Source organism: Corapipo altera, unplaced genomic scaffold, assembly GCF_003945725.1.
Source record: "Corapipo altera isolate COAL_440 unplaced genomic scaffold, ASM394572v1 67, whole genome shotgun sequence".
Taxonomy (NCBI): Eukaryota; Metazoa; Chordata; class Aves; order Passeriformes; family Pipridae; genus Corapipo; species Corapipo altera.
The window spans coordinates 5287676-5309394 of record NW_020884906.1 but is presented as its reverse complement, the minus strand read 5'-3'; the positions used below and the strand labels follow the sequence as shown (position 1 = coordinate 5309394).

Below are 21719 nucleotides of genomic sequence, written 5' to 3'. Positions count from 1 at the left end.
ATTTTGAGTAGTGTAGTTCCAAACCACTCAGACAATGGGTCAGGCTGAGTTTTGACACTGTTCTCATAATCCCATACACTGTATGTTTCCTTGTGTGTCAAATAGTGTTCTCAATGAATTGCATAGTTCTACTGACAAATCAAATATGCTGCTCTCCCATGGAGTTTTCATCCCAGCCTGCTCTTTGGTCTGTTCTGTTCCTAGATGGGTTTCCCAAGGATTGCCTCCAGATGAGCTCTCTATCCAGAATGGCATCCTGACAACATATGCAAGTCGCTTCCCACTCTGTATTGACCCACAACAACAGGCATTACATTGGATTAAGAAGAAAGAAGAAAAAAATGATCTGAAGGTAAAGATAAAAGATTGTTTTACCTTGTTACTGCATTGTTTTACCTTGTTTTCAAAGCTGCATAAATCCCTGTCACCTTGAATGGGGAACCAATTATGGAATTATGGAATGATTCTTCCCATTGTTCTCTTGCAGATGGCTTCCTTTAATGACCCAGATTTCCTTAAACAACTAGAACTGGCCATAAAGTATGGAAACCCTTTCTTGTTGCACAGTGTGGATGAATACATCGATCCTGTGATAGACAATGTCTTAGAGAAGAACATCAAAGTTTTACAGGGGCGAGCATTCATCGTCCTGGGGGACAAAGAGGTTGACTATGACAGTAATTTTAGATTGTACCTGAACACCAAATTGGCAAACCCAAAGTATTCTCCCTCTGTGTTTGGCAAAGCCATGGTTATCAATTACACAGGTGAGCTCAAGTGTGGGTTTAGTAACAAAGCAGTGATTATGATGCAGTGCAAATTTAGGGCCTGGGTTGTTGTATGAAATCTCAATGAAGCTCTAAAAAATTCAGTCTCCCTTATACTTAGCATCTGATTTAATAGAAAATCCTTCTCGCTTCTCTCTTCTAATCTACAGCTGAGACAAATATCTGTTCCTGCACCTGTCAGGTGAGGATGCTTAGGTACAATTAGGATATAGAGTCATTAACCAAGTCACTCTTGCATTGCTGTAGTTTTATGAGATGCTGGAGATTAAGTAAGTTGTATAAAAGCTGTCCTGTGTTTAGAAACAGAGTGTGTTGTGTCCATGTGTTGCCCCTGTAGTTACACTGAAGGGCCTGGAGGATCAGCTGCTCAGCGTCATCACGGGCTTTGAAAGGAGGGAATTGGAAGAACAGAGAGAACGTCTCATCCAGGAGACAAGTGAGAACAAAAACCTGCTGAAAAATCTGGAAGACACTCTCCTTCATGGACTGACAACTTCCACAGGAAACATGTTGGACAATGTGGAGTTGGTGAAAACCCTGGAAGAGACAAAATTCAAAGCTACTGAGGTACCAGCTCTGGGCTTTTTGGAAGGATACATAGTCTTTGCTTTTTCACTGTGCTTCATCAAACATAGGCATTGAGCAGCTCTGATTGTTGTGATATAATAGATACCCTCTGGATCAGCACAGCAATTCCAGGTGTAAAAAATCCCTGTTTTACAGGTGATTGAGAAACTGAAGCTGGCTGAGACGACAGCAGCGGATATTGATGTCCTTCGGGATGGTTACAGACCAGCTGCCAAGAGGGGAGCCATCCTCTTCTCTGTATTGTCTGAAATGGCACTTGTCAACATGATGTACCAGTTCTCACTGGTCTCCTTCTTGGAGGTTTTTGGATTCTCTCTCCGGAAATCCATGCCCAACCCGATTCTTCCGAAGAGGTTAAAAAACATCATGGATACACTGACTCTGAACACCTACAACTATGGCTGCACAGGTCAGTGCCATTTAGTGGTGGGCTGAGACTGTGATGTGCAAAAAAAGGCAAAGCCATGACTTCAGTTGGTTTTAATAAAAGAGGCGGTTACCAAACAGTGAATTCCCTGATGTTCAGAGCCCAGCACTGCTCCTGGTTCACTCTTTACTCCCTGCTATTTCTGTTAAAAGAAACTACACACATTAATAATGTAACTCTTGCAGAAATGCTTTTCTTAATGCAGTTACAAAGGTAAATCACAGCTATGGAGTTCACAGGTGTTGTATTGACTGTAAGCCTGATCCAAAGCCCCATCTTTGATCACCCTGATCCCAGAATCATAGAATCATTAAGTCTGGAAAAGACCTGTAAGATCATCAAGTCCAATCATCAATCAAATGATCTTTGTGGGGTGACCAGATCACTGAATCATGGAATGGTTTGGGTTGGAAGGCACCTTAAAGCTTATCCAGTTTCACCCCCTGCCATGGGCAGGGACACCTTCCACGAGACCAGGTTGTCCAACCTGGCCTTAGACACTTCCAGGGATGGGACATCTCATCAACCCCACAACAGATGCAGGATGTGGACTTAAAGATTGCTTCAGTTCAACAAGCTTTAGCAGCTGATTTGGAAAATATTGTCCTTTTCATGCAGGCTTGTTTGAGAAGCACAAGTTACTGTTCTCCTTTAATATGACTGTCAAGATAGAACAAGCTGATGGAAGAATTCCACAAGAAGAATTTGAGTTCTTTTTGAAAGGTAAAGTCAATATTTATATATAAATATTTAGCTATAGCTAAAAGATCTTTTGAAGACAGACTTTTGACTAGATATGATTTACTAGGAACCACCGAGGAAAACTGCTCTGTGTTGATTTACACAACTGGGAATTCTGCTATTTCTATTCTTTTCTCTCTGTGAAACAACAAAGAGGTCAATCTTTCTCTGTTGACAAATATGACATTAGTTGATGGTTAGGATGTTACCTGAGGGAATAATCTGTAGTTATTTTCTGACTATGTGTGCATATGCACGTAGAAATGTTTGCAAAGATAAAACTCCGGCTTTTGCAAGCACTTGTAAAATGCCGTCTTTCCTTCAGCAGAGCAGCCTAATCTTGCAGTGTTTCAGAAACATATTTCCACTTGGTTCCTCTGTGCTTGGGACTGTGTGTGTGGTCATGTACTGGAGAATTTCTGCCATGGACATTCACTCTGGTTTCCCAATGTGATCAGGCAATGTTTCCCTGGAGAAGAGTGCCCGAAAGAAACCGTACGCTTGGCTTCCAGATCAAGGCTGGGAAGACCTGATTCGCTTGTCTGAACTATTTCCTGAGACATTTGAATCTCTTCCAGATGATGTGGAAGACAATCCAGATGAATGGAAAAATGTATGTGCCTTTTTGCAATCCTGTTCTCTCTCCTAGTTTTGATGCTGGTATGAAATGTTCAAGTGTGGTGCACAGGGAGGATGTCACCGCAAGCTCCTTCCACCAAGGCCTTGCTTTGCTTTTTGACCTCAGTTAGTGACTGGCTTATTTACAGAAGAATTAAAGATTATATTATTTAAAAAACAAACAAACAAAAATCTTCCCTGGTAAACTGTGGATTTTTTATTTGTCAGTCAAATGCCTTAGAGGAGTTATTTGCCCTGTTGAAGTCAGTAGAATTTTTTCTCTCAATTTCAACAGTCAACATTTCACTGGCATTTCTGTGCTGCTAAACTGTACTTTGATCTTCTTGTGAGTTCCAGTGAGTTCCGTAGGCTAGTGACAAACACAGATTTCCTTTGTTCTTCCTGTAGTTTCATTCCATGTCTTTTTGCTTTATAAGAAATCTACTTGTAAGCAAACTATAAATACTTATTACTTGGAATGCTGTTTTCTGCATCTTAAGAGAATTACTTGAAATAAAACGAAAGTACAAATGTGTTTCTGGACTTGAATACTTTATACTGAAAAAGTTGGATTTTTTTCCCCAATCTTTTAATATGTACTTGCAGCTGATTGACTTTCTTTGTTTTCCTTGTGTCTCTTGGCCCCTCCTTCACGAAACTGGTTTTCTCTTTCCTAGTAATTTCCCTGACAGAGCCATTTGATTCTTTTGCCTTGTCTGCCATCTTTTCTTGCCAGTGGTATGACACAGATGCTCTGGAGCAGACCCCATTTCCAATGCAGTATCAGGACAGTCTCACAGACTTCCAGAAGCTCCTGCTTTTACGGTGTTTCCGGGTGGACCGGATGTATCGGGCAGTCACGGACTTTGTGACAGTGACAATGGGGGAGACGTAAGTCACACTCGTCTTTCAGATCCAAACCACACCACTCAGGGGTTTCACACAGTAAATGGTTTTGTAATGTGCCTGAACAGCAGAGCAGGAGTTGTGTCTGAATGATTTCCATGTGCAGTCTGGGGTGAGCATTGCTGTTCGTGTTCATTGCTCCCACACAGAGGCTGCTCCGTGAAAAGTTGCAGCTTATTGGGCTTCTCCCCTTCCCAGGTATGTGCAGCCCCCCGTGATCAGCTTCGAGGCCATCCTGCAGCAAAGCAGCCCTTTCTCACCTGTGGTTTTTATCTTAAGTCCTGGCTCTGATCCCGTCAATGACCTCATGAAACTGGCTGAAAGGACAGAGTTTGCAGCGGAGAGACTCAAATTCCTGGCCATGGGACAAGGCCAAGAAAAGGTAACTTGGGTGGGAGGGTGGGAATGTGATGTGTGCAGCAAGTCTGTGAATTGCAAGCCATGCTCCCAGTGCTCTGGGACTGATCAAATCTCCTTTCCAAAGGTCTGCACAATTTGAAAAGGAGTTACTTCATGGTTCTGACATACATTCGCCAGTCTGGAAATAATGAAAGGGGGTATTTGGCTGACTGGCTGCTGTTCTGGTTTGGCTGAAGGTAGATCTAGAATCAGATTGTCAGCTTTGAAAAAATTGTTGAGCTGAAAAGATGATACTCTGCAGCCTTTCAAATGCTGTCAGTGACTGGGGCTCTGTGTATGGATGTGAGGTGGTTGGAAATCACAGTGTTGGTTACTGAAAAGATATCCTGCTGCTTTTCCTGCCTTTCATTTTTGTTATGGACACTAAGGCAGAATGTCCAAAGCTTCAGAGCTGACTGAATTTGCCATGATTTCAGTCAGTGGAAGAGCTCCTGTCAGATTCATTTAGACCACCAATTCCTAGACTGATCTCCTCCCTCTCCTGGGCCATGAACACTCCTGTGCTGTTTGGGAACACTTCAATGCTCTGAGTGACTTTTAATTTCAAAAAGAATTAATGAAATAAAACCATCTCAGAGCAACTTCTTGTGGTATGGGAAAAGGTCTGTTCTCAGCAAGCAGCATTCTGGTAAGTGCTGAAACTAAAAGGCTGAGTGTGCTTGCAGCAGGAAAACCCACTGCATGAGCCCATCAGAGGCAGTTTGCTCACAGGGTAAGGGCAGAGTTACTCACAGATGGTTCCTCCCTCTCTCCAGATCGCTTTGCAGATGCTGGAGGAGGCAGTGGTTCAAGGAGAATGGCTCATGCTGCAGAACTGTCACCTCTTGGTGAAGTGGCTCATCCATCTGGAAAAGGCCCTGGAGAAGATTACGGAACCTCACTCAGACTTTCGCCTCTGGCTGACAACTGATCCAACTAAAGGCTTCCCAGTTGGAATCCTGCAGAAGGCCCTTAAGGTACTGTGCAGTGAGGAAACCCCAGTCAGGAGGCCATGTCCTGCCACTGGTACTCAGTGGAAAAGGCTGGCTCTGGATGCCTGACCTCAGTGCAGCACCCTGACCTGGGCTTAGGAACTCACTTTTTGTCTTTATTAGTGAAATCCTTTTTTCATCATCCTGTTTATCTTACTGGGATGATTCCTTTGGGTGAAAGCTGCTCAGTTTTTTTCTGAAGCAGTTATTTCAAAGTAGAGGTTTGTGAGTACACCTGGATATGTGACAAATGCTCTTTAGATTCAAATGCTGCCATAAGTGAAGAATGTCTGGAGAGCCAGAAATAGCCCCCTCAGCCCTGATGCTGCAGTGCAGAACTGAGGCCTGGCAGCCGTGCCCGTGGGGCAGACACTGGAATAGGATAATGGTTTCCAACTGCTACTTCAGGCTGCAGCATTTATCACCAGAGGCTGAGCTGATTATTTTGAAGGCACAAGCCATGATTCTGGTCTAATGTCCTTTTCCATGGCTGCTTTACTGCTGCTGTGGTGACCTGTCCTGTAAACATCGTTATTTCATTTCACAGCTTGGAAGGCAGTGGGATGACAGATCCAGCCCCTGTGAGCTCTGGGGCAGTCACAGCTCTGGGTTGTTCTCCTCCAGCAGAGGAGCTGAAGGGATCTGAGGGGATCTTTAAGCCTGCAGATCCACACTTTGTGGGTCTTGACAGGACCAGTGAGAATGGAGGTTTTACGGCACTTTGGAAAAAACCCTCTGGCAGTTTGATCAGCACTAAAGCCATATTAAAGACTATAAAGCCATTTTACTGTAGGGATATAGGACACACCAAAATGTGTAAAGTATTGCTATTTCAGAAAATTAGATTGTCAAGTATGGGAAAAATAATGTCTTGCCAATAACATGACTATTTCTAAAATAATATCACATTTTTCTTTACATAGGTGTGTTTACCTTGATAAGCTTAAAAAGCTCTATTTCATGTCTTTACTTAAGGAAAAAATCCATATTGACAGGAACTTGGAAAGCCACTTAAAATGTTCAAGCTTGCATTGTATAGCTTACTTAATGTGGTACATTAACAGCTTATTTTCCTCAAGTTATCGAGAAACTGATAGCTTCCCTAATTATTTTGATAGGTTGTTACAGAACCACCTAATGGTCTGAAACTGAACATGAGAGCCACCTACTTCAAAATTCCCCAGGAAGCCTTAGAGCAATGCCCACATCCTGCCTTTAAGTCCTTAGTCTATGTCTTGGCATTTTTCCATGCTGTGGTTCAGGAGAGAAGGAAGTTTGGAAAGGTTGGCTGGAATGTACCGTATGATTTTAATGAATCTGATTTCCAGGTAAGAAAACAATTACAATGGCTCTTATATTCCTCAATAGCTCAGATTACTTTTGAAAACATAGAATTTATCCAGCTTTAATCTTTTCTCTCAATTAGATTTTGCTTAGTATTTTTTTCCTGCTTCTATGGAGTCGTGTAGACTCCTGATCTTCTATAATGTCAATTTGAGCCACTAAAAATTAAATTCCCAATCCTTCATATTTATGTTGCCTCTCTCATGGGTTTCTTTTCCTAGGATGATTTTTACTTAACTTTTTAATTATTTCAGAAAGAAGTAATTGTTAGTTTTCAAACATCAACAACTACATAAAAAAGAATCTATACATATCTATATCTGATTTATGAATCTTCTTATCTCACGTTCCAACAACTTTATTAGGTCTGCATGGAAATCCTTAACACATACTTGACAAAAGCTTTTGAACAAAATGATGATCAAATCCCTTGGAGCAGCCTCAAATATCTTATTGGGGAGGTGAGTGCCTACAGTGCCACTTGGTGCTAAAAGAATCCAGTTAAATGAAGTTTCCTCTCTGCATGGGCTGCATCAAGTAAAGCTGGCTGGGAATCATTCCTGGGCAGGCTTAAACTCCAGTGTAGCCCTTGAGCAAGGGCCTTAATCTCAGTCTCAGGGAAATAGAGCCATTGTGTCTAACTGCACAACAGGGAGTTACGGTGCTTAATTAACTTTGAGAGCCCTTGGGATCCTGTGCTGAAAGGTTCTGAGCAGCACAAGTGCACAGTGTTCTTGGCACAGTGGGGTGTCCCTGGAGCTGTACAAAGGGGTGTTCCCAAAGCTCCTGCAGGACTCCATGTGCTGTGTAGCAGCTGCACTGCACTGTCCAGCTGCTGGGACATGAAATCCTGAGGAAAACTGTTACTTTGCAGCACTTAATCCCAACTGAGCAGAGCTGGTGCCTCAGGAAGGTACTGCTGCACATAAATCACTAAGATGGGTGATCAGGAGTGCCCAGAGCAGCTCTGTCCAGGCCAAGGCCAAATACTTCCTGCCTGTCCCCCTGGCTGGAGAAGATCCCTCGGTATCCATAAGGGAGACAGTGTTACACCAGAGCTGCTGCAAAAGCAAAGAGTATTTTGGATCTTTCAGTGATTTTTCTAAGCTGTATTTCCTGCTCCAAAAGCCAGTGCTGTGATACTGCTGTTGTGCTTTCCAGGTCATGTACGGAGGGCGCGCCATCGACAGCTTTGACCGGCGCATCCTGACCATCTACATGGACGAGTACCTGGGGGATTTCCTCTTTGACACCTTCCAGGTGTTTCACTTCTATAAAAACGACAAGGTTGATTATAAAATTCCACAAGGGACTGTCAAAGATGACTTTGTTGGTAAGAAATGCTTTTCCTGCCATGTACATTAGCATTAAATCTCCTTCCAGTGTCCATCCTCTCCATCCCTCTGTTGCTGGATATGAGAAGTTGAATGGAACACCAGGCACTGCCAGTGTACAGATTACAGTCTTATAATCCAATGCTTTATATGAGCTGCCCTTTGGAATGTGATCTTATCAGTGAGCTCCTCAGTTCTTTTAAAAAAGCCAAACCACAAACCCTCAGTTAAGCAGAAAATTAATTTTGTTAAGTTATACATTTCTGTGGGGGTCTGGGTGTGTTTGAAGTGTTTATTCACTCCTTGAGTTGCTCAACACCAGCTCTAGCATTTGATTTTTTCCATGCAGAGCAGTAACAAAATTGCTGTGTTGTTCTCTGTGCCTGGTGAATGTGGGCTCACAGAGCCCATGTGGTTGTATTCCAGAGGCCATAGAAGCTCTGCCGCTTTCCAACCCTCCAGAGGTGCTTGGGCTCCACGCCAACGCCGAGATCGGGTATTACACGCAGGCGGTGCGGGATATGTGGGCTCACCTGCTGGAGCTGCAGCCCCAAACAGGTGTGTTCTGAATGAACTGGGTTGGTAAATAAGAAATCATGGCTGTGCCCTGGGGACTGACACACCAGCCACGCCACGGCACCCTGTGTGTGTGGGGAGTGATCCCAGGGAAAGGGCGGCTGTGTCCTGGCCTTGGGGAGCAGAGGGAGCAGGACAGTGGGACTGGGAGGTGAGCAAAGCCACAGCACAGCTCTGCCCTGCCAGCCTGGAAATGGCTCAATGCATGCCCACAGGCACAACTGGAGACATGCAGGGAGTCTGGTGGGCAAATGTCACAGCAGCATCAGAGACTGATGCCAGAAGGTGACTCCACTCTCAACCTTCTCTCAGAGAATTAATCATGGAATGGGTGGCCAATACAGAGTCTCACTGAAACTTTTTGGCTGCAGGTGAAACTGGTGCAGGAATTAGCCGAGATGAATATATTGCAAACATTGCCAAGGATATAGAAAACAAATTACCCCAAGTATTTGATCTTGACCACATACGGAAAAATTTTGGCACAAACATCTCCCCTACGACTGTGGTGCTGCTGCAGGAACTGGAGCGTTTTAATAAGCTGATCATTCGAATGGGAAAGTCACTGGCTGAGCTACAACGGGTAAGTAGAACCACAGCACCTCAATGGAACCAGCTGGGCTTTACCTGCCCCAGGCTGGCACTCAGAACTGCACCGTCTTTCCAGGCCTTGGCTGGGGAAGTTGGAATGAGCAGTGAACTGGATGACGTGGCTCAGGCTCTCTTCAATGGGCAGATTCCTGGCATCTGGCGGCGGTTGGCTCCCGACACACTCAAAACACTTGGAAATTGGATTATTTTCTTTCAAGATCGGTATAACCAGTATTCCAGCTGGGTAAGCAAGCGCCTCCAGAAAGCTTTTAGTTTTGTTAATCTGCACAGTGTGCTGTGCAGGTTGGTGCAGAAGGCAGTGAACACTCACTGCTTTAGGTAAGTGCCTTGTGTGACTGTGGTTGCCAGGCAGACTCCCCCCCGGCTCACCTTTCAGAGCACTGGCCTTCTGTGACTGCAGGTTAACGAGTGTGAGCCCCCGGTGATGTGGCTGTCGGGCCTCCACATTCCTGAATCCTACCTGACAGCTCTTGTTCAAGCCACCTGCAGGAAAAACAGGTGGCCCCTGGATCACTCCACCCTCTACACAGAGGTAACCAAGTTCAGGACAGCAGAAGAAATCACTGATGACGGGTCTACTCAGGGTAAGTGTTTTTACAATTATTTGGCAAAAATATGAATAAAATAGTTAATTGGTGAGCGAGAGTAAATTACTTTGGTTACACCTCAGCAGACATACCCCTGGGTTTGCATTTCACAGCCCACATGATCTCCAGTTGAGAATTAGCTGGGTTCTGGTTCCTGCAGAGACTCTGAGTGCAAGAAGCACCATCTTCTCTCTCCAGCTCTTCCCACGCACAGGCAGGGATTTGAGCTTACTCCTCTCCCTTGCTCGCCCCCTATAAATATACACACTGATTTCTTAATGCCTGAAACATCAATCCCAGCAGGTTTATAAAGATCTATTCACACCACAAATAATATACTGAAATATATTTAAACAAAAAGTGACTATAACTATGTATCATTTATTGTGTAAATATCTCTTTATGACTCTCTACGACTAGGACTGCTCTAATAACAAACTCTGGGTATAAGGGACAGCTAAGCAAGGCTCTCAACAGAGGAAGGAAAAAAGTCTCATTGTTTTTGTTAAATTTAACTTGCAGTTTTAAAGTCCCCTCAGCAGCTTACCTGGATCATTCTTAATCAATGCTGTACTTCTTCATCAATGTTGTACTTGGTATTTGTACCAGAACAACTGTCCCAACCCTTCACCTGCTGTCAGTGATCCAAGGAGCAGGCCTGGGGTTACAAAGCTCTCTGGGACTTGAGCAATTGGAAGGTGGCAAATAAGATTTATTCCTGGGACTGTTTTAACGTGTGTAGTGCAACTGAGATAATTTAATTTGATTTCTGAATATAGATGGATGGTAAAAACAAACCCCACAGGTAACTCACCTGGTGCAGCTGCAGCTTAAAGTGCAGTGTGTTTGTGATGACTGGAATGCCCAGGACAGGGACTGCAGGAACACTTGGCTTAAACTGATCTTTTCTAGTAGCTCAGTTTACACAAATGCTGCATTTTCTGCCTTCACAGGCTGCTTTGTTTCTGGTCTGTTCCTGGAAGGAGCAGACTGGGACATGGAGCAAGGCTGCCTTATCCAAAGCAAGCCCCGCGTGCCGGTGGTGGAGCTGCCCATCCTGAAGATAATCCCCACGGAAGCACACAGGCTCCGACTGCAGGTACAGCTCCTCGGGGACAGGGTGGCCACTCAGTTTATTACCTTCCTTCTGTTGTCACATCTCCACAGCTGGCAACCCCTGAACACTTCTCCTTCCATTACCCATCATTACGGTTTTGCTTTTCTAAAGGGTTTTGATGTGTTTGTTGCCTCTTTTCAGGCACTTTGGGACAGGTATCTTGGGACACTCTCACACTCCCCTACTCTTTCAATCATTTCCCATCCCCAATTAATGACATAAAGGACATTTACAGTTTCTGGGCATTGGAAATTTAAGACCTCTAACAAAAAAGTGAATTTCTGAAGACAGTCATCTCTCCTCGAGGCCCTTCCTGTTCCCAGTTCCAGGTAGTACCTCAGGCACTACTCAGTGTCCTTGTCCCCTCCCTGCTCTTCCAGAACACGCTCCGGACCCCTGTGTACACAACGTCCATGCGAAGGAACGCGATGGGCTTTGGCCTCGTGTTTGAAGCTGATCTTTACACCACGAGGCACATTTCCCACTGGGTCCTTCAAGGTGTTTGTCTCACCTTGAATGCAGAGTGACAGCTGAAGCAGGCAGTACACTCTTCCCCCAGAATCCAACCCTTTAGAGGGGCAGGGAGAAGACCCTCAACCCAGGCAGAGATTCAGCAGCAAGGGGGTGGGGCCATGTTCACTTAGGCACACCTGACTTTAAATAGCATTAATTAGCTTGGTTGTATTATACTCCAAATAAACACATTTGAAGATGAAAGTGTTTTTTGTAACTTGTGTTTCCTTTTGAAAAGGCTCCAAGCTAGTCTGTGGATGCAGAAGAGGGAATAAGTTGGTCTCACACACACAAAGACTAAGGTTTGCCTGGATGGTTGTAAGAAATGTCTTTAATTGCCCAAAGCATCACTTCTGTGGCGCCTGGAAGCGGTGCCTCCCACCAGCCTCCAACAAGCAGGTCACTCATACAACAGATCACCATAAAAATATGGTGACAACAACGAAAGTAACCAAACCCGCTGCTGGTTAATGCAATACACGTAAAAACAGTAAACCTCAGAGGAACAAACTTGGTTTAGCCCACCCTTTTCCAAGGACACAGCTTTCCCCTATCCCTCCCCACCACTTGTGAAACAAACTCCTGCCACCGAGCCAGCAAGGCGCAATGCTGAGGCGAGTCTGGGGCTTTGGGACAGCGAGTGACGGAGGGCACAGAGGGGTGGGGAGGTCACACCCTCCGACCGGGATCAGCCCTGCTGGGAGGGTCATGCTGCACGGGATTCCAGCGGTACCACAGTGGGGGAACAGCTTGGCCATCCTGCCAGTGCCTCTCCGGGGACACTGACAGGGGCCCAAGGCTCCGGAGGGAGACACACACCAACACAGCTGCAGAAAAAGCTTAGGAGGGGCAGACTACAGCTGGCAAGGGGTGGGGACAGGGCAGGCAGGGAGCCTTCGTCAGCTGTCACAGAGAATACGCGTTCCAAATTTTTAAAGGCACATCATAAGCTTAGCAGCATTTGGGAGCCAATGTTTCTTGCTGGTCCTACTCAGAGGCTGCAGACAAGAGTGAAGCAGAGGTGAGCTGGAGGTGCTGATCAGAATGTAAGAAAAATGGTCAAACTTGTGCTCCTTTCCCCAAATTACATATCCTCCCAGCTCCCAGTATGCCTTTCTTTCCTAGGAAAAAAAATAATAAAAAAGAATCAAGTAGTCTAACAGCTGTTGGGTTTACCTGCTGCTTACTAGAAAGGAGTAGGGGAATCTGGGCAAGTGCAAGGCAAGTCCATCCCAATCCACAAGGACAGAAGTCAAGGATGCCAGGTTCTCCTGTATGAATTGGTTACATCACTTACAAGTAAATACTCACATTTTAGAGGGGCAGCTCAGGTCTTTAAGCTGGCAGCAGCCAGCACTGTCTGATGATGCCCAGAACAAGACTAAGGTCTTTAGGAAACAAAAATAATCCCTTTACAAAAAAGTGCAGGTTACAGCATAAAGAACCATTTCCATATTGGATAGCCAGTTACATTTCCTCCCTGGAAAAGGAGCTCTGAGCCATACGGAAGGTGCTACAAGTGCAGTGTACTGACTAGCATAAAATGTGTCGTGAAGCCATTTGATTAAAAAAAAAACAACCCCAAAACCAAACTAACCCCCCCAAACAGCCCAGTGTTCATACTCTTTCTATGAGGGTCGTTAACCCTTAAAATGGTGCTTCCCCCACCCATATTTTACTTAAAGCCACAAACCAAAGTATTTAGGATTAATCAAGTAGTGCTTGCTGGGACTCTGGGGACGTCCTTAGGTCGTTAAAGTGAACGTACATGTGCACAACTTTCAGTGCTGCTGCGAGAGCGGCTGCCACGGAGCTCAGTGGTGGGTATGGCGTGCTCACGTACACAGTGACGACAACAGAACCTCTGACAGGTCACACGTTCACAGCCACACATGGGGCTGAGGTCTGAGTGCAGGTTGTTCTCTACCATCGCTCACTAACGCAGCCCGTGCCTCTGTCCACATGTGCAGTTACACTAAAGGGAGCAGCGCTCGGAAGCAAGCGGTCAGGTCCCCCCGATTTGGCCACAGCATGGAGTGGTTATATACCTTGCCATATGAACACAGTCCTAGGAGGTTTCGTTAGAGGAGCAAAATGTATTAATGATGTACCTGGAAGGAGTTTGGCATGCATGGGGCATCAAAAGAAACTTCACCGCAGGTGCTATTCACCCTACAGGATCACAGTGCACAACCAGCACAGAACAGCGTTTCCATGGTGTACTCAGACAGTTCTGTCTGTCCCCGAGTGCTTTCTGACCACTTTGCTTCCATGGACCTGATCCACTGCCAGCGTTTCCACCTCGGGCTGGGCCTGGGAGGGTGTGACGTGGTGGATGCGATGGGCCACCCCGATGTGCGCCTTGTGCGGCTTCTCCCGGGCCGGGCTGTGCGACTCCCCGGGCGCGCGATCCGAAGCGATCGGTGGAATAACCAGCGGCCTCTCCTTGATCAGATGCACCTCTGCTGTCTCCCTGGCCAACAGGAACGGCGTGGGATCGGGCATGGCATCCACAGGCTCCCGCAGCACCAGCTTCCTGCTCTCCGACCCTATTCTGTAGGCCTCTTCGAACTCGGGGTTCAGCGGGGTCGACAGGCTCTTCTTCATCCTGCGCCGCGGAGTGTCGGGCAGTTTGTCTTTGGGAGGGGATGGTTTATAGCTGGACAACACGGGGCTGCCAGACGGGGTCCCCTCTGAAGTCCCGCTGGCGCTCATCAGCTTCTTCTTGGTCGCGTGCAGCTGAGAGGTCAGGAAAGCGATCGTGCTCGCCCTCTGCTCCAGTTCACTGGACAACATGTTGAGCTTATGGCTTTTCATTTTTAACTCTTCCAAATACTTCTTTTCTCTTTCTTTAATAGTGTTTTCCAGCACCATTATCATCGCATTCTTTTGTTCAAGTTCTTTCAACAATTCACTATTTTCAGCCTCTTTGATTTTCAGCTGAGCTTCAAGATTTTTGCACTTACTTTTGAGTTCATCACTTCGTGAACTACCACTTTCTACAAGAACAGGAAAAGCAGAAGTGTTTCACATTAACAACAGCCACTATGTAAAACAGTGCAATAGGGTTCCTCTTGCCATCCCAAAGACTTAAGGGGAATCCAAAAGACTAAGTTCAGCTAATACCCATCCCACACAATCCCTGATCTGGGAGGTTACTCTCAGGGAGTATTTTATTCCTGTGCTTCACCTGTTGTTAACATAATACATGTAAAATAATTAGGATCTAGTGTGTGTATATGTGTGCATATAATATATATATATGCGTGTGTATATATATATATATATATATATAAAAAAATAAAAACTTTGTGGTGGGGTGAGCACCAGCTCAGCTAAGTTTTAAAAACAGTTTCACTCTTCTGCCCCTAAAATTTGTGTCCTGTGTTCCCATATAGCACACAGGGAACTGACTGTCTAGTGGAGTCAGCACTTCCATACTCTATTCCTGGCTCTTTCACAGTTTTCCTGTGTGACCTTGGTAAAGAACTTGTGACGTTTACTTCATAAATAACAATAAGTCTGGAAAGTAGAAAACTATGCTTATTATACCTTTAGAATTTATAAAGTCCAACATCCCAGTGCAAAGTACCTCACTTACTTATAACAGAAAAAATAAAGACGGTGAAAAAGATGAGGAAATTGAACATGAACATTACAAGAAAAATGCCATGTATTCCTTACCTGACCAGTCCGAACTCTTTACGGTCAGTTCATAGGTTAAATCTGAGGAGAAAAGTTGTTTATTTTTGTTAGAACATCACCACAAACCCCATACCTGGTCCCACACCCCATACACTGCCTGGTGAGCAGATTTACAATGAAAGACTTTGTATCTCTTCCCACCACCGGAAGCAAGATCCACTGCCAAGTAACAAATGTGTAAAACAGCCAAACTATCAGCTTTGCTGCTGAGGTTTCACTGCTGAAGTAGGAAGCAGTTACTCCATTTCTGGGAAAGGACTGGAGCAGGAATGGGCAGGGGCACCCTCACCCCCCAGGGTACCTGTGCAGTGCTGCTGCAGCCGGCGCAGCTCCGCGTGCAGCCCCTTCAGGGTGTTGGAATGTTCTCGCTGCAGGAACAGCAGGTTCTTCTGGGCACTCTGCAGCTGGTTCTCCAGGGTTGAGGTGGCCATTGTGATCCACAGTCACCCTGCCAGGGAACACACACGGAACTGTCATGGCGAGTTACCTTGTCCATATGGAGATCCTCGCTCTGCCAGGATCAGCAGGAATGGCTGAGTTCTACTGTTAATGCACTGATGTGTCGTCAGCAAATGCTACAAGAGATTTTTCAGTTTTGGGACTATTTTGATTAGAAGTGCTCTAAGTTGACTGAAAGCCTAATTATACCCTAGGCCAGAGCAGCACAGGGAACTCATTTGTTTGGAGTTAACACATTTAAGGGATTAACGTCAGACAGTCTAAGTCATTAATCCTGTTACAAGTTAAAAGTGGAGTTCCAAGGAATGGGTTAGTATGTCCCTGCCTTACTAGGGGGTTTCCACCTACCTCCAGGGACACAGGGATTGGTAACATCCCTGACAAGAACACGGAAGAAAGCACTAAAATGCACCAGCACAGCCAGGCTGGTGGCGCTGCTGTGGATGTGGCTGCCACGAGGGAACCTGCACAAGGGAAGCTCTGGCTGCTGCTGCATTTCCTTGGCTGCATTGGAGCAGGATTGGTCCTGCACCAGCCCCAATAGGGAACAAGAAAACTGACAAGGACAATGTTTCATTCAAGGAGAAAACAAACAGATTTTTCTTGCTCCTGTTAGGAGTACATGGAAACCTGTTACATCATTGGGCTCTCCTTGTGGAACAGCTTTATGAAAACCAGGCCTTGGCTCCAGCAGTGCTCAGAGATAGAAATGGGTAACTGTACAATGCTGACAGGCATCCCTGAGGATCCCTGTGCTGCCAGTGTTCCCACTGCTCCTGATGAGGCAACAATGGTTACAGTAGGAAAGGCTAAATTCCATTATATGCACAGTCTTGAAAAACCATTCCAGTAATTAGGTTACAAAGGTAAGTGAAGAGTCAGGACTCCTGTTGCCTGGACAACCACCTGCAATGGCATTACAACCACATCCACATGTTGTGCACAAGATGTAACAGGCTTGCCTTGTCATGGCAAATGTTTTCCACTGGGCTCTTTTTGGTATGTAGTTCTATGACAAAAATTTGTTTCTAGCAGTTTAAAACTGGCAGAGCATAAGCTCAGAGAAAGTAATGTGCTTTTGTTATTCATAATCATAACACAGCCCTGCATTTAATTCTATACTTTTATTCCCCAAAAGAACCCAACTCCGTGCTCCTGCACCTTGGGAATGCACTAAAGCCACTGGGGGTATGGTGTGGAACTCACACACACACAGAGCATTCCTGATTTCACCTGTGACCTGAACTGACTCGTCTTCTACTGACTTATCCCTACAGAAACAAAGATTTGATTGTAAAAAAATAAAGGTCCAAAAGATGCTTAAGGAATCCACTTCTGTGCAAGAGCCAAACAGCTCTTGGTTACCTTGTAACAGAGATCAAAGTTCAGTGCCCAGGAATGTGGGTAGTGGTGCCAACTGCGCTTTGTTGAGGGAACGGGTCCTTTCACAATCACCATCATTAGCAAAAATTATGGACCAAAGACATTCTAAAAAGAGGTTTCTGGGGTGGCTAAACAAGAAATAAACCGAGTTGTGCATGCAGGATCCTTTTCATGGCTCTGAACTAGCTCACCCGAGCCGTGACTGCCATTCCCAGCCCGGGACACCCCATCGCTGCCCACAGTGTCAGGGAGCTGTTTGAAGGGAGATGGATCCACAGCCACAGCAGTTACTGTGGGGCACCATTCATTCTAAGGATTGATGATATTTCAGCTGTGGTACATTTTCAAAGTGACACCATCTTGCTTGCAAAGCTGACTTCAGAGAGATGGGAGCTTTATGGAATCATCCCAATTCTTAAATGCCCACTCTGACCCACTGGGTATGACAGCAGAATAAAGCCAGAGCTGGAGCTCTCACACAGAGGCTCAGAAGGGATTCTTAATCAAGAAACTTATATTCCAGGGAGGTTGGTTAGTGGGATTTACAGCTACTCCCTTAACAACTCTCAACCTCCTGATTCTTGGTATGTAATGCTCCCAAGAGGAGCTGAGATCTGACAGAAAACATGGTCTTGGGAGGGGTCAGGCTAAAGAAAAAATAAAAATCTCTTCAGGTGCATCTCCCATTGGCGTTTCCAAGCGGGAATCCTACAGAGCAGTCCTGGCACTGCACTAAGGTAATTTCATCTTGGGCTCTCTGAAACAAGAAGCTCAAAAAGCACAAGAGAAACAGCAAAATGCAGAAGTCATCAGTGCCCTTTATAGCTCAGAGGAGCAATCTTCACCTCCCACCATGGAAATCCTGGGACAGCTCCCGAAGCAGCCAGGGGATCCCTGGCATCCACCTGGATCCCTCAGATAAATGTTGCCAGTGCTGGGAAGAACCTGGGACTGCACACACCACACAAAGTCAGGTCACTATGGTTTTCCCCCCTTTACCCTTGCCTCCAAAGCAACTTAAAAAAAAAAAAAGCTTGCTATGTTGGTATAGGGAAGGAACAGTGCAATGCAGAGCTTGGCAAAGTCCCCTGGGAATGCACGTGGCATTTGGGAAGGATGATAAAACATTTAAGAGGCACTGCAGCATTCAGTGGTGATGGGGACACACCTCTTTGGCAGCAGGACTGGCCTTAAACACCAATAGTGTCCAACCTGCCACAGCTCCACAGGCTTTACCCAGACACTACACTGCATTCTACCCTTAAGACATCCCCAATTTCTCATTTTTCAGGACCACCACACCACCAAATGTTTCTAAATATAGCTCTCAAAGATTGAGACTCAACTCCCGCAAATTCGTAATTTCTCTTGAATTTCTCTAAGAAGGAACAAATGGAACGAGTCAAACAAAACTCCCTTGGGAACATTAAATGCAACACTTAATCCTGACTGCACCTACCTAAGCCCTCATCTTCCAGTAAAGTGGAGAAGGGAACTTAAATTATCATTCCTGTTAGCTCACCTTAAAAATGTTGTCTGCTTTACAATTGCACGTTCCCTTCAAAAGGGAACAAAAATAAATAAATTGTAAATGGAAAAGGAAAAATATTAAATAAGAGCTTTCAATGCAACTTCTTCACATGCTCACCATAAACAGTCACTAACTTTTGAAGAGCCACATCTTGCCTTGCAGAGGATGTGAAAGCTCCAGGCCTTTTCTGATCTTAAGTATTTGGAGAGAGTTCAAAATGTTTCAAGGCAACGAGCATCTGGCTGCATATCAGGTGCCTTTGCATAAAATCAGAGCATCTCCATACCCTGCTGCAAGATAGGAGGAGGGAGATGCTCATCTCTGACCTCACACACAGTCCAAGGGAAGCTACTGGAACGAAGCCCAAACAACGCAGTTATTTAACGCTTTCATTCCTGTTTGGTATCCACCAAATGAACACAACCACCTCTTTTTACAGGGATGGGGTGACCATCACCTGAGCAGCTGCTCTAGCTCTCTACCAACACATATCCAAATCTCCTTGGAACGTGTATGGGAGGCAGGCATTTTCCTCTCAACTGCTATCTGGCCAGTGCCCCCTCCAAATGGGACAAAATGCCATTTGTTTGCAAAACAAAATAAAATTTCAAGATAAGGACACAGGATTCTTCTCAGAAGAACCTTCAAAGTTTTAGCCAGTCCCCATTTTAAAGATTGCCACTGAACTGACCAAGCATTTCTAAGAAACACAGCTCTAATGCTGAAATGCCCAGCTGAGAGTCACTCTGTTCTTTGCTTAAATCAGCTCTCCATCTCCAGACATATGCCCTTCCCAAAGTGTTTGCTCAGCTCCTTTCAAAGGACATAATAAAGGAGTCCCTGCAATCTCCACACACAGCTCAAGGGCTTGGCTACCTTTCTGCTTAGACATTTACTTTAACTCCCCCCCAGACTGATTCTGTGACACCACTGCTGACATAATCCAGCAATAACACAGCTTAGTACCAGCCTGTTCACAGTTTCAGATTTCTGTTCAACCCTCATTCACCTGTGCATCAGACTAAACCACTTCAACTGGTCAAGTGTTGTTAAATCAAGCTTTTGAGACAATTGCTTGCCCTACACATCCACCTCTGGACATCCCTCCCCTTCTCCAGTGCCCCCTTACCAGTAACCAGCACCTCTTGCAGCAACATCTCCTCCCTTTATCCCCCTCCTCCTCTGCCTTCTGCATTAAAATGTAACAATGCTCACACGCCATTATTGACCCAATAACTTGTTCTCATGTTCTTTTTGTCTGTGTGTTTTAAGCCAACTAAAATTAGTAGTTCTTTCCTGGAGACAATGGAGGGTATGAAGGAACTGTGCCACTGTCCCCCAGAGGAAGGACATAATTTTGCTTTCTCAGCTCCTTTTCCATTTCTCCTGCTTTTGATGCTCTTTTACTCAGTGGTTTCTCTGCCTGGTTTCCCCATCATTTTCTGATCAGAGATTCTGTAGATTCTTTACAGTGAATCTCTGAACGTCCCAGGAATTACAGGTTACTTTAGTAAGAGATGATTTTTTGTTACTCCTACAGCAGCTGGTGTGGCAGCGGGAAGAATAATGAAGTGGACGCCGTCCTGGTAGGAATGATTTAATTGTGGATGCTCCAAATGAACCAGCTGGTACTTTGCTCAGAATTCGCTGACCACTCACAGGCCCGACTGTGCACCTGGAGTCAGGACTGACAGGAATAGCTCACATGGAGCTTTCTCTGTCCTTGAGACCACTCAGCCCTGGAGCTGTCACAATGGAAGAGAGACTGAAAGTAATCAGATGCTAAAATCACTACTGTGACAGAGACTATTAGAGAACCAAACCAAATGTTCCTGCAGTGGCATTTCATACAGACACAATTCCTGTGACCCATACCAGGGTATCCAGGGCTATGCCTGTACAGCCACCAGGAACAAACAGCCTGCTATGGCAGAAAGCTCTGAAAATGACCCAATTTGGGCCTAATTCACTTTAGGGAAACAAAGAAGGTGATACCTAAATTACACTGACTGCTTCAGAAGAACCCCTTTAACAATGATGAAGTCCATGTAATAATTTGTTTAAAGTGACCATAAAAGCCCTCATGAGCAAGGCTACATCGTCATGTAGAGAACAGGTTCCTTCTCTTCTGCTCTCTAGCATGTGCTCCTGATAAATGGCTCTTCTATTTTATTCATGCCTTCATTCAGAGGATAGAACAGTTTATTTTCATATAACCTCCATCAAAGCCACAGGACACAGATTCCACCCCAATCACAATGAGGCAGTCACAGAACTGCAGACACATTTGATGATCCTGTGGGTCCCTTACAACTCAGAATATTCCGTGATTCTGTTAGTCTTTCTAGTAAACCAATTTCTTTTGTCAGAAGGAGAATGACAAGAAAATTAATATTCAGTTCTCCCAGACTAACAGAGTATCAAATGTTACACATAAAATCGAGCCCGATTCTATTTTCCTAATGACTTTGAAAAAAGTTCTCCAGCTTCAGTTAAAGCTGAATCAGGATTTCAGCTGGCACGGTGGGCTGTGGGAGGTTTGGGTACAAGGATCTGCTAAGTATAACTCCAGAGTCATGCTTAGAAATCACACCACACTACGGAACAGCCAAGGGCTTTTTTCAGATATCAAAATACTCACGAACGCTGTGTGTCCTCTTTTTATTTTATGTGCTATGATCAATAATGTGTAACTTGCACCAGAACTTGAAGAAAATGCATTCATGTAATTTAAAAATTTGTTATTTCTGAAGCTTGCTGAAACACAAATCAAAAGAATTACTGAGCTGGTTTCAAGTAAGTGACTTGGTTGGGCATTTCCCCCTCCCCAACAGGACAATGACCCACCATCACACAGATGTGTGATTATTTACTACCCAGCCCAGATGTGACTTTCTCTCACCCACCCCACTCACGTACACTGAGGTAGAATTTAGTGCTGCATTTCTGAAATGCTCCAAAATCACCTTCCTGGTCATTCAGTGAACCAGGTGAGGGAACTGGTGCATCTGAAAACGAACTGGCTTTTCCACTGCCTGTTTTCAGGTGACGGGTTCACTGTGCAGCACTGGAAATGCCTGAGGAAGGCGCAAAAAATAA

The 21719-nt window shown here is 45.1% G+C and overlaps 2 protein-coding genes across 3 annotated transcripts in view; one reads left to right on the top strand and one right to left on the bottom strand.

The window, feature by feature from the left end:
* DNAH10 (dynein axonemal heavy chain 10) overlaps positions 1-11741 on the top strand; it is a 51891-nt gene extending 40150 nt beyond the window's left edge. For both annotated transcript variants that reach the window (XM_027652135.1, XM_027652134.1), the window contains exons 61-78: positions 205-352; positions 488-767; positions 1126-1355; positions 1512-1785; positions 2422-2526; positions 3003-3157; positions 3899-4053; positions 4267-4450; positions 5244-5444; positions 6578-6787; positions 7169-7264; positions 7965-8136; positions 8564-8695; positions 9085-9296; positions 9381-9548; positions 9726-9909; positions 10866-11011; positions 11410-11741. In XM_027652135.1, the coding sequence (XP_027507936.1) occupies positions 205-352; positions 488-767; positions 1126-1355; positions 1512-1785; positions 2422-2526; positions 3003-3157; positions 3899-4053; positions 4267-4450; positions 5244-5444; positions 6578-6787; positions 7169-7264; positions 7965-8136; positions 8564-8695; positions 9085-9296; positions 9381-9548; positions 9726-9909; positions 10866-11011; positions 11410-11556 (3199 nt within the window). In that variant the 3' untranslated portion in view covers positions 11557-11741. The remainder of the gene's footprint in view (positions 1-204; positions 353-487; positions 768-1125; positions 1356-1511; positions 1786-2421; positions 2527-3002; positions 3158-3898; positions 4054-4266; positions 4451-5243; positions 5445-6577; positions 6788-7168; positions 7265-7964; positions 8137-8563; positions 8696-9084; positions 9297-9380; positions 9549-9725; positions 9910-10865; positions 11012-11409) is intronic.
* Positions 11742-11854: 113 nt separating this feature from the next.
* CCDC92 (coiled-coil domain containing 92) lies at positions 11855-21719 on the bottom strand. The gene is made up of 5 exons (XM_027652142.1): positions 21540-21719; positions 21258-21377; positions 15549-15695; positions 15227-15268; positions 11855-14541 (listed from the first exon to the last, which is right to left on the bottom strand). The coding sequence occupies exons 3-5, from the start codon at positions 15676-15678 to the stop codon at positions 13766-13768; spliced, it is 948 nt and encodes a 315-aa protein (XP_027507943.1). The 5' UTR covers positions 15679-15695; positions 21258-21377; positions 21540-21719; the 3' UTR covers positions 11855-13765.

Coding starts and splice junctions, on each gene's coding strand:
- CCDC92 (XM_027652142.1), bottom strand. CDS start 15,678: ATGGCCACCTCAACCCTGGAGAACCAGCTGCAGAGTGCCCAGAAGAAC. Junction 15,269..15,548: donor GCTGCAGCAGCACTGCACAG/GTACCCTGGGGG, acceptor TTTTCTCCTCAG/ATTTAACCTATGAACTGACC. Junction 14,542..15,226: donor AAAGAGTTCGGACTGGTCAG/GTAAGGAATACA, acceptor CTGTTCTTGTAG/AAAGTGGTAGTTCACGAAGT.